At 38.7% G+C, this 10,827-nt stretch overlaps 1 protein-coding gene across 1 annotated transcript; it reads left to right on the plus strand.

Annotated features, from left to right (window-relative positions):
* The first annotated feature begins 284 nt into the window (after positions 1–284).
* On the plus strand, positions 285–9,467 carry LOC125543751 (ubiquitin carboxyl-terminal hydrolase 14-like). The gene is made up of 19 exons (XM_048707215.1): positions 285–504; positions 602–779; positions 1,493–1,605; positions 1,691–2,027; positions 2,639–2,733; positions 3,747–3,880; positions 3,962–4,018; positions 4,132–4,209; positions 4,720–4,774; positions 5,596–5,676; positions 6,040–6,238; positions 6,322–6,379; positions 6,473–6,595; positions 7,266–7,354; positions 7,570–7,659; positions 7,750–7,923; positions 8,038–8,162; positions 8,371–8,497; positions 8,973–9,467. The coding sequence occupies exons 1-19, from the start codon at positions 409–411 to the stop codon at positions 9,149–9,151; spliced, it is 2,388 nt and encodes a 795-aa protein (XP_048563172.1). The 5' UTR covers positions 285–408; the 3' UTR covers positions 9,152–9,467.
* Positions 9,468–10,827: the final 1,360 nt, after the last annotated feature.

Consider the following 10,827-nt stretch of genomic DNA (forward strand, 5'->3'; position numbering starts at 1 on the left):
CTTTTTCTTAACATAAAATGATTATATTCCTCATATGATAGACATATCGTTTATAATTTGGGAAAGATAAAGTCAGAGATATTATAGAATCCCAAAAATCAGATAAGCTAGACCTAAAAGAATGTTAGCTAAAAAGTCTTCAACCTGATTGGGATGCTCTTACTAATATATGCCATGTTGTTGAATTTGAAATAACAAACAGAGTATTGTTTCTGTACGTCGTTAGATCAGAATTAGAATTGCAGGCCCGCAACGCAGAGTCGGTTTAACTTAACCCCTACTACTTCTTCTTAAGTTCCCCTCTCCCAAACCAAATTTCGTGTCTAATCTCGTCGCCTCGCCGTCCCCCACGCCCCCAAAACCCTAGACGCAACCCGGCTCCGCCGTCGCCCGCCGCGGCCCGCGGCCATGGATCTCCTCCGCGCGAACCTCCACAAGGTCCGCATCCCGGAGCCCACCAACCGCATCCACAAGGACGAGTGCTGCGTCTCCTTCGACACCCCGGTAAGCCACCCGCCCCCTCCCTCTCCACGCCCCTCCTCGATGGCGGCCGCTAGGGTCTGATGCTAATTGCCTATCTCCGTGCCTGTGCGCGTCGCAGAGGTCGGAGGGCGGGCTGTACGTGGACATGAACTCGTTCCTGGGGTTCGGGAGGGAGCACGTGGCGTGGAACTTCGAGAAGTCGGAGAACCCCGTGTACCTCCACATCGTGCAGCGCCGGAAGCCGGAGCCAGACGAGACGGATCGCCCGCTGAAGAAGCCAACCCTGCTCGCCATCGGTATGACAGACCTTGTAGCTAATTGAATCGTGTGTTTGTATCGCCTCCTGCTTCTATTCGTTCATGGCCTGTGGGCCTATGCGAATGCCATGCTTTGATTGACAACGCAATTGCCTCTGTTAATAATGATGATGGGCGAAACAACAACAACATTATCTCTGGATTCACACCAGTGTGTTATTCTGGAGCGGTTTCGACTGTGTAGAATAGTGTGCGAGGTACACACGATATGATATTTCGTTGCAGCTTATGATTACAAGTGCCTTACTGTGGTCGTGCTAGCATTGGCTTGTTTTGTTTGATTAAGACCTCTCCTGTGATGTGAATTTTGGATTTGCATGGTGACCCTGCTCAGCTTAGTGTAAGAAAGCTTGTGTTTCGATATTGTTTCTGTTTTGCTGAACTCTGCCTTGCAGCACTTTTGTGCTATTTGATTGCTTTTTTTTTTTGGTTGTAGAATGGCATAAGCATTAGAAATTTATTTGAGATTGTAATGTAAAGTGTCTCTGTTGGTTGATTGTTAGTTTTGGCGACACATTCTTTGGTGACTGTGTGTGCCAGCTTTGTGACGAGACTTGTCTATATATTTGGATCTTCAGAATAAAGTTATGAGCTCACACTATGGGTCTCCTGTTCCCAATTTCTGGTCAGTTTAAGTTTTTGCCATTTCAAGCAATTACTTCACTAATATTTTTCTTCTTCCTAATTGATAGGCGTGGAGGGAGGTTTTGGTGAACAAGAACCTGAATACGATGTGACTTACGAAATCGTTATTTTGCCTGAATTTTTGTCTCTCCCATTTCCATCAGTTGATTTGCCAGAGAAGGTAATTTTCTGGTTGTATTAGATTGAAGTTGTCATGTCCATACTTAGTTTAGTTCTTTACTCTACTACAAACTACAAATATGCAGGTTAGGCTCGCAGTTGATAAAGTTATACTTGCGGAGAGTGCTGATAGAAAGCAACAACTGGCTTCTTGGGTGGCTGACAAGAAAATAATCAGTGCACATGCTATGGATCTGCAACAACTAGACAATGGTGTTATTGTGCCCCCTACCGGGTGGAAGTGTAGCAAGTGTGACAAAACTGAGAATCTTTGGTTAAATTTAACTGATGGTATGATCCTCTGTGGGAGGTGGGTCTGGGATGGAACTGGCGGGAATAATCATGCTGTTGAACACTACCAGCAGACTAAATATCCTTTAGCGGTGAAGCTTGGAACAATTACCGCTGATTTGGAAGGAGCAGGTAATGCTACACTTAAACTTTTGCATATTTGGGCTTGCTCATTTTTATTATTTACTGCTATATATACCTCATCTTCTGGTGACAATACATTTGTCATCGTGTCAAAACATGCAATCACAAATTTTGATCTCCAGGTCAGTCGTATGAAAATTATACAATAAAGTAGGTTTGGCATAAATGTGCTTTTGGAATGACTGTTATGACCTTTATAGAAATTTAGTTGGAGAAGAAGATGGTTAAAGTTGCATTCGTAGGCATATAAAGTTCAAAAAAAAAACACTGGAATGAGTATTTTCCAACTGGTAGCAAAGATACATCGTTTTAGTTGGTGTCCAATAGTTTCAGATTGTTCTTTGAAACCCTTCCGATCTATCCTTTAGATACAGGGTTCATATATGTACCACATAGCCTGTTATCTTTATTTAGTAGTATATACATTTCCTTGTAATTTCTTGCCTTTAGAAAGTTACAGCCTGCATACCCTCTTATGTATACTTGAGAGCATTATTGATGCAACCTTTTCCTTAAGATAAACCGGGCATGAGAGATTGCTTTTGCTATTTATTCCGTATTAAAGTACCTATTCATACCTTGTTTTTGTGACAGCTCAGACGTTTACTCATACCCGGAAGATGATAGCGTTGAAGATCCAATATTAGCTCAGCACTTGTCGCATTTTGGTATTGATTTTTCTTCACTCCAAAAGGTGAGTTGTCATCTTTTTGTAATGGCACCTATCTGGGACAATTTAGCTCTACATTCTTTGGAAATTTACTCTTCTTTGGTTCAAATCAAATTGATTCGTTCACAGCAAACATACTATCTGACTGTTGATTGCAGATTTACAGAACTGTTATTTTCAGTCGAATTATTTTCTTTTCGGCGTCGATCAGTTTTTTGACTCTCTGATTCTCCTCTTTCCGCGCATGTTACTTTTCAGTTTTTTTTTGGATTTTGGTTAATGAACTTTCCAGCAGGTGGTTTTGGTATCTAATTATTTGTTTATTAACTCTGGGTAATAGACTTTGGCGTGGATGGTGGTTTTTGGTTGTATAGTTGAATTCTGTTTTTGTTCTGTTTCTCTCATTTTTCCCTTTTTGCTTTTATGTTTTTGTTTGTTGCTAGTTCAATCAAGTGCATATTCGGATGTTAGTAGTTTTAACATTTCGACAGTAATGGATTTATAACACGTTATACTTGCCTTATAAGCTCTGAAAAGCAAGGCTCTAATGAGCTTCTGAAATCATGTAAAATGGGTTTTAATTGATAATGCCATGAGTCGTTTGTGTGATGCAAAAATTTGATTGATACGGAATTGAGAACCAGTCAATTCGATAGTGCAATGTGTCATTATTTGTTTGGTGCAAAATTTTGATTGATACCAAATGGGAAATCAGTCAGCTGTCAAGTAAACAGTCCCTAGATTTCTTGTACTAAATGTCAAGTGCCAATCCAGATTAGAATTATAAACATTCAGGGAATTATATCAAAGAGCATTGTGGGATTGATCCTCTAACAAATGTTAGGATATTGCCTGGTTTGATTTTTAACTACGACAGTTCATCTTGCTCTTGGAATTATTATAATTGGCCAAGCAAGTGATCAGTGTCTGGTTATTTTACAGACAAACAAAAAGTTGGTACAACTGGTGGTCCATCGGTGTATATAATTCATTTATTGCCGTTCCTTGATGCGTGATTTTCTTTTCTTTGTGTGCAGACTGAGATGACTACTGCTGAAAGAGAACTTGACCACAACACTAATTTTGATTGGAATAGAATACAAGAAAGTGGCAAAGATGCCGAACCTTTATATGGGCCTGGCTATACTGGCCTTGTAAACCTTGGAAATAGGTATCACGGTTTGACTGTATGAGATCATTTTCTTTTCTTATAACTTGCGTATAGTAAGACACATCTTTCCTCCTTTTGCAGTTGCTACATGGCTTCAGTAATGCAAGTTATGTTTTCAACCCATCCCTTTATATCACGGTTGGTTCTACTTCCTCTTGATATTGTGTGACCTCTTATATATTGTTGCACCCGGACCCTCTTTTCACCTCAAGTAGCATCTGCTCTTCCATTTATTCATTTAATTGTTTCAGGTACTTTGAGAAGCAGAGCTTGAAAGCTGCGTTTGCAATTTCTCAAGCTGATCCAACGTTGGACTTAAACATGCAAATGTAAGTTTTCACGGATGACCTATGTGTGTGTTTGTTGAATGTGCCGCTATTGTTAGGTAATTGTTTTCACATTTTGGTTATCTTTTAATGCTAAATGCAATCTTGAATGTAAAAGTTGTTTGGCCATGTATTCCCTTTGTTGAAAACATCATATTCCTACAGTTAGATTGCTACCATCATACAGAATTACTGGTTAGCCATTTTTTCTTCTTCTGCTGACACTTGTTGGCAATTTGAAAACTCTTCATGTTCACCTGAGTGTGGTGTTAGTTAAGGAGTCACTATTGTAAGTTGATAGCAATGTTGAATCAATCATGCATCATGCTGTAGAAAGAGAACTGCATACTTGTAAGAAATTATCATTGGCGTGATATTTGTTTTTTTGTAGAAATTATCATTGGCGTGATATTTGTTTTTTTGTTTTAACTTAGAAGGGTAAGCGATTTATGTTGTTGTGCAAGAATTTAATCTAAATATCCATGTTCTTGTCCTCTCCACTCTCTTTTTTAGGACAAAGTTGGCGCATGGTATGCTCTCTGGTAAATATTCTGCACCCAGTCAAGAGGTAGTATTTTGTTATATATTGATTTTCTATTGTTTATAGCTGCCCATAACAGTTCGTATTCATGTGGACTGTGGGCTGAGGATGCATGGGTGGTGCTCTCTTAGATTTCTCACGTAGTAGGTCTGTATGTGAGTGGTGATTTTATTTGAACGGAGAGTGATAGGCAAACCATATTGACATGTTACATTGGTTAGTCTGGATAAAATATCTGGAATTGCACGTTAATTAACATCCGCCAATCTCTTTGTTATGAATCACATTTAATGAAAGGAATGGAGCTTTGAGCTCTTTTTAACTGTGCTACTCTGAGCTTCTTGATGAGCACATCATCAACTGAGAAAGTGTTGCATAGGCATAGCAATGGTCATGCGTTATCTTTGTTCCATATTAAATTGGGTGGAGCTTCCTAGGGACAAATATCCTGTTGTCCTATCTTATACAAATATACGATTGCAGGTTTATTAGTTCCTTTTGTAATTCCCAAATATGTTTTTCTCCACCGTAGTGAAACTGTGTACTCTACTACTACTCCATCCCATAATATAAGACGTTTTTGCAAGCTGTTTTAGCTTGCAAAAACGTCCTACATATGGGATGGAGGGAGTACTTTTTTACCCTTTCTTTAAGCAATACAAAGTGTTGGGAGTACCCAACCACCCAGTATGATCATACTTTTGTGTTAGTCTTACGATCTGGGTTGCTGATCTGTACTGCGCTATAAGCTGTACTGAACTGTTATGGTTATTTAGTGCCAGAGCTTTACAAATACCATGAACCTACTTTTGTGTTGATACAACTAGTGTTCTATGGGTAATTTACAGGGACAAGAAGGAATACGCCCCCGTATGTTCAAGTCAGTAATTGCAGCAAGTCATCCTGAATTTTCCAGTATGAGGCAACAGGTAAACCTTTTTATGCCTATATTGACCAAACACATCTTCTCCCTTTTCTTTAACTTATTATTGATCTTTTGGTGAAGTGAAGTATCCTTTTACTTTTAATTTCCTTGTCTATTTTGTGACATTTTTATCTTTACTTTACCTTTTATTTTTTCTTATATAATTATGCATAATATTCCACCAAATAGCGGACTCTCTGAAGTGCTTGTGTTGTGTGCGTGTGTGTGTGTGTGTGTGGGGGGGGGGGGGTCAGGATAACCTAGCATGCCAAGAGCTCAGGCGTAGAGAAAATAATTTTTTTTCCTCCATAGTTTTGAGTATAACTAGGTTCTTAACTTTCATTATATTATTTATTATTCTTTCCAGGATGCCCTTGAGTTCTTCCATCATCTTATTGGCAAAGTTGATCAGGCAAACCCTGGAAACCATGAGTTGAATCCTTGTACCGGCTTCAAGTTCATCATTGAGGAGCGGGTTCAGTGCCCCTCTGGGAAAGTTTCTTATAATCAACATTGTGACAACTTCCTTACTTTGAGCATACCATTGCATGAAGCGACTAACAAAGGTGGCTTTGAAAAGTTGTTGTTCTTTTGTTTCTTGTATATAATCTAATGTACTATAGAACCTTGACATTTGTGGGGCGTGCAGAGCAGCTAGAAGCGTTCCATGAGAAGAAAGCAGCAATGGACTTGGATGGAAAGGAAGTGTAAGTCACTCATATTTCCTGCAGTCTCAACTGCATAGTAAGTATTTATGTCTTATTCTTCTGCATCACTTTGTTTCCATCATTCCATGGCAGGTCTAAGGAGGAAATCGTGAGGCCAAGAGTCCCACTGGAGGCATGCTTAGCAAGTTTTTCAGGCGGAGAGGAAGTGCCTGAGTTTTACAGCACTGCATTAAATTCAAAGACGACAGCAATTAAGTATGCACATCCTGAAATCTATAATCTTTACAACAACAACAACAACAACAGCAAAGTCTTTAGTACCAAACAAGTTGGGGTAGGCTAGAGCTGAAACCCATAAAAATCTTGCAACCAACTCATGGTTCTGGCACATGGATGAAATCTATAATCTGTAATTGCCAACAACATCTTATCGAAGTTCTCATGCACGTGCACAAACTGCAGCACTTAATTCTGTTGGTGTTCTTTCTTATCCCATTGTCCATGCGTGCGCGGTTAATATATTTTATTGATATCCTGATGGAAAAGGCCAGTCTTTTTTTGGGAACACTTGGGCTCAGTTAGCGGTTGCCAAACTGTGCTTATTTATCTGTTTTAGAAAATTTGCCTCAGAAGTATCAAAAGCGGGTCGAACAAACACTAAAATAGGATGAAGCTGTTTGGGCCAAATGAGATTATCATTGTCATAATCCCCACCGTAGTGACAGATACAGCCAATTAAGTTGAATTTGCGGTACTCTTTATATTCTTATTAATGGAGTATTTGTCATGCAGTTTACATGTTTATAATTATATAATTATTTGATATTTCTGTCAAGTAATTGTTAAGAACTGGGATATTTCTTTTGCCAAAATATTTTTCATTTATTATGATTACTTGAAATAATGAGTATACATTTCATTGAAGGACTACTGGCCTTAAAACTTTTCCTGATTACCTGATGCTTCAGATGCGTAAGTTTGTAATGGGAGAAGGATGGGTGCCAAAGAAACTTGGTAATATTTCCTACTCTTGTCATAATTTCGAATTGGTAGGTGTCATATGTTACTCGATTTGAGTAAGTTCTCAATGGCTTGCCTGAAATTTAGGAATAAGTGATGGTTTTGGGGTGCTCGTATCCCTGATCTGTACAATTTTTTCATTTGGTTTAGATGATTTAATAAGTCCATATTTGGATGTCTTGAGCCTTGACATTTTATTTCCCTTTCAGATGTTTATATTGATGTGCCGGATATAATCGATATATCGCACATGCGCAGCAATGGTGTACAGCCTGGGGAAGAGCTACTGCCTGAAGGAGGTTTGTTTGTCTGCTGTTAGTATTTTTTTTCCTTCTGAATGTGTTCTCTATTACCCCCTTCTTTGATCACTTGGCAATACCATCTTCCAGCTTCTTGTGGCAACAAAGCTGAACCTGCTCGTCCTGTTGCCGACGAGGATATTGTATCCCAGCTTGCAAACATAGGGTTCAATTACTTTGCCTGTCAGAAAGCTGCTATTAATACATCAAATGCAGGAATTGAGGAGGCAATGAATTGGCTCCTCTCACACACGGGGGATCCAGGTTGGCATGCAGATGCAATGGGTTACATTGTTAAATGCTTTTTTTTCATTATTATGAAATGATTAATGCATGAGTTCTAGCTGTGATAGTTGAAACTGTTGTCTACTTATGCAGATATTAATGAGCCGATATCTCAAGATCCAATGCCTGCAGAAGACACTATTGATGAAGCAAGTCTTCAAACCCTTGTTTCCTTTGGCTTTCCAGAAGATGTTTCTCGAATGGCCTTGAAAGCTTCTGTAAGAATCTCTTTTATGATTACTTCCTTTGAATGGATGATTATGTTTTTTAATTATTATTTGTATGAAAATATTAGACAGCAATATTGGCCTTCTTTTGGAAAGTTGACGCTTGCCTATTTCTGTATCATCCTTTCATTTTCCTCTCTAGTGTTGCCAATTAACTTGGCCATGTCCTTGATACTCTTTCTGTGTTGTGTATTATTAGGGTGGAAATATTGAGAGAGCCACGGAGTGGGTTTTCAGCCACCTTGAAGCATCTAGTTCTGTATCTGCTGATTCTTCAACAAACAATGTAAAAGATGACGACTCGAACATATCAGATGGAAGTGGCAGTAAGTTTCTCAAACACTCGTGCCTGCCTTTATTTTGCGCATGATCTGATGCAATTGATTAACAGTACTGGGTTACAACCTAATGTCATTGCTGCAAGTAAATAACTATTGTTTGCCTGTGTCCCCACCACGCCTCCCCATCTCTGGCAAATTATTATTGTGCAATAGTTTTAAATAGGGTACTTAGTGAACAGTTTCTCCCTCCCCTAAGAAATACGCCTGTTTGTGGTGGTGCTTGGATGAGCTAATTCTGCAAGAGCTGTTGTTCGTCGGTTTTTCATACTTGTTCAATGAAGTTTCAATCTGTACACGCCCAAAAGTATATCTGTATAAGACTCGGTGACTTTCATCTCCCAAACTGGCCCGTCTTAATCTTAATAGAAGTGTGTGAACACATTGGCTTCAATATTTTTCGTAACTTAGTCGATCACATTACTCCTGAAGCTCAGTTAACATATATTTATGCTTTTTCTAGGATACAAGCTGATGGCATTTGTGAGCCACATGGGAACCTCTACACACTGTGGGCACTATGTCGCCCATATCCTCAAAGATGGGAGGTGGACGATCTTCAACGACAATAAGGTTGCTGCATCGGTCGATCTGCCCAAGGACATGGGATACCTCTATTTCTTTCAGAGGATAAGCAGTTAGAGCAGGAAGATGAAGTCATAGTTCATGCACACATCATCCAGGAGCATGGCGGATGGTCGAAGGACTCTAGTTCCAATCTGACTTGATGCGACTACTTCGCCACATCCTGACGTGCTGGTCTTAGGCTAATCACGTGGGGATACTGCTTTGTTGGTTCAGACGTTATGCATTGGCAACTTCAGTTACGTTTATGCTTAGTACCATGTGACTGTTCATGCAAAGTGAATGGTTGTGTTTGGAGTCGTACAATCTGTCAGCGTTCCGTTGGTTTCCTTGGTTAGAGTTGGAATTTTATTCGAGCATTGTTGTTTGCTTCTCTCGTTGACCATTGTTGTTTGCTTCTCTCGTTGACCACTGTTGTTTGCTTCTCTCGTGGTACCATTTGACTGTAGCACAGGAAGGAGCGATGCCACAACTCAGTAGCAAGCCAATTATCGGTATTGCTCTGCATATGGCAGATCACGTCCGATTTAGTTTATACGGTACTTGAAACAGTACTGCCCAGTTTATGATACTTGAAACGGTACTGCCTAGGAAAATGATCTAAAGGTGATTTAATCTATCGTACTTCCTCTGTTCACTTTTATAAGTCGTGTCAGACAACTGAGATTGATCTGTTTTGCATGTTATTTGAAATGTCTACAAGGCCTTATAAGGCCTCTTTTGGTTCATAGGATAGGATTATCATAGGAATACGAATTTTGTAGGAAATGAGATGACATGTATCTCAAATTCTATGAGTATGAATAGAAAACAAGATGTTATTTGGTTAATATCAAAGGAATTTTTCCATTGAGTCTAGGTTCATTTTTTATTTTCTTATGAGATATGGAGGATAGGAACCAATTCTACGTAGGAATAGGAATCTATTTCTATGAACCAAAAGGCTCTAAAGGAAAAAAATCCTATAAAAATTTTATCCTTTAAAATTCCTATGAAATTCCTCCAAACCAAAGAAGACCTAAAAGTGAACAGAGGAAGTACTAAAATTGGATTTTATTTTTGCAGGATGTACTAAAATTGGATTGATAGAAATCACAGCAAATTATAGTTGTGGCAAGCATACAATTAGACAGATTACAATTGTGTATTAATTAATTGTTGCATATGTAGTTAATTAATAGTCCACCCTATGATCGCTATCCAGAATGCAGCCATGATTGAAGATCGCTATCTAGAATGCAGCCATGATTGAAGATGAATAGATACACCCTATGATTACAATTGGACAGATTACAATTGTGTATTGATTAATTGTTGCATATGTAGTTAATTAATAGTCCATCCTATGATCGCTATTGGTTCGCTCTAGTGTTTGTAGTTGTGGCTAGGTGGTCTACATTTGTTGTACTGTTATGATTGAAGATGAATAGATAGAAAAAGTACTCCCTCCCTACACTATTATAAGATGTTTTAACTTTTTTTTTCTGAATCGGATGTACATAAACATGTTTTACTATGTTTGTTCACTCATTTCAGCCAATATGTTTAGTCTATATTGAAATATTCAAAACGCCTAATAATAATGAATGGAGGAAGTAAAAATAGAGCATTCACTATTACAAAAAGACACATCCATAATGTTTTGGGCTAAACGAAATATTTTATCATATTATAGGCGCAGTTTTAGGATAAAAAGTGTGAAACCATGTATTTGTCATGAATGTGTTGACGAA

The sequence above is a fragment of the Triticum urartu genome, chromosome 3 (assembly GCF_003073215.2).
Source record: "Triticum urartu cultivar G1812 chromosome 3, Tu2.1, whole genome shotgun sequence".
Classification (NCBI taxonomy): Eukaryota; Viridiplantae; Streptophyta; class Magnoliopsida; order Poales; family Poaceae; genus Triticum; species Triticum urartu.

What these genes read in the sequence shown, in the direction of transcription:
- LOC125543751 (XM_048707215.1), top strand. Translation starts at nt 409, where the DNA reads ATGGATCTCCTCCGCGCGAACCTCCACAAGGTCCGCATCCCGGAGCCC. An exon ending in GCGTCTCCTTCGACACCCCG is followed by an intron (nt 505 to 601) that starts GTAAGCCACCCG and finishes TGCGCGTCGCAG; the next exon opens with AGGTCGGAGGGCGGGCTGTA. An exon ending in ATGGGTGCCAAAGAAACTTG is followed by an intron (nt 7,355 to 7,569) that starts GTAATATTTCCT and finishes TTTCCCTTTCAG; the next exon opens with ATGTTTATATTGATGTGCCG.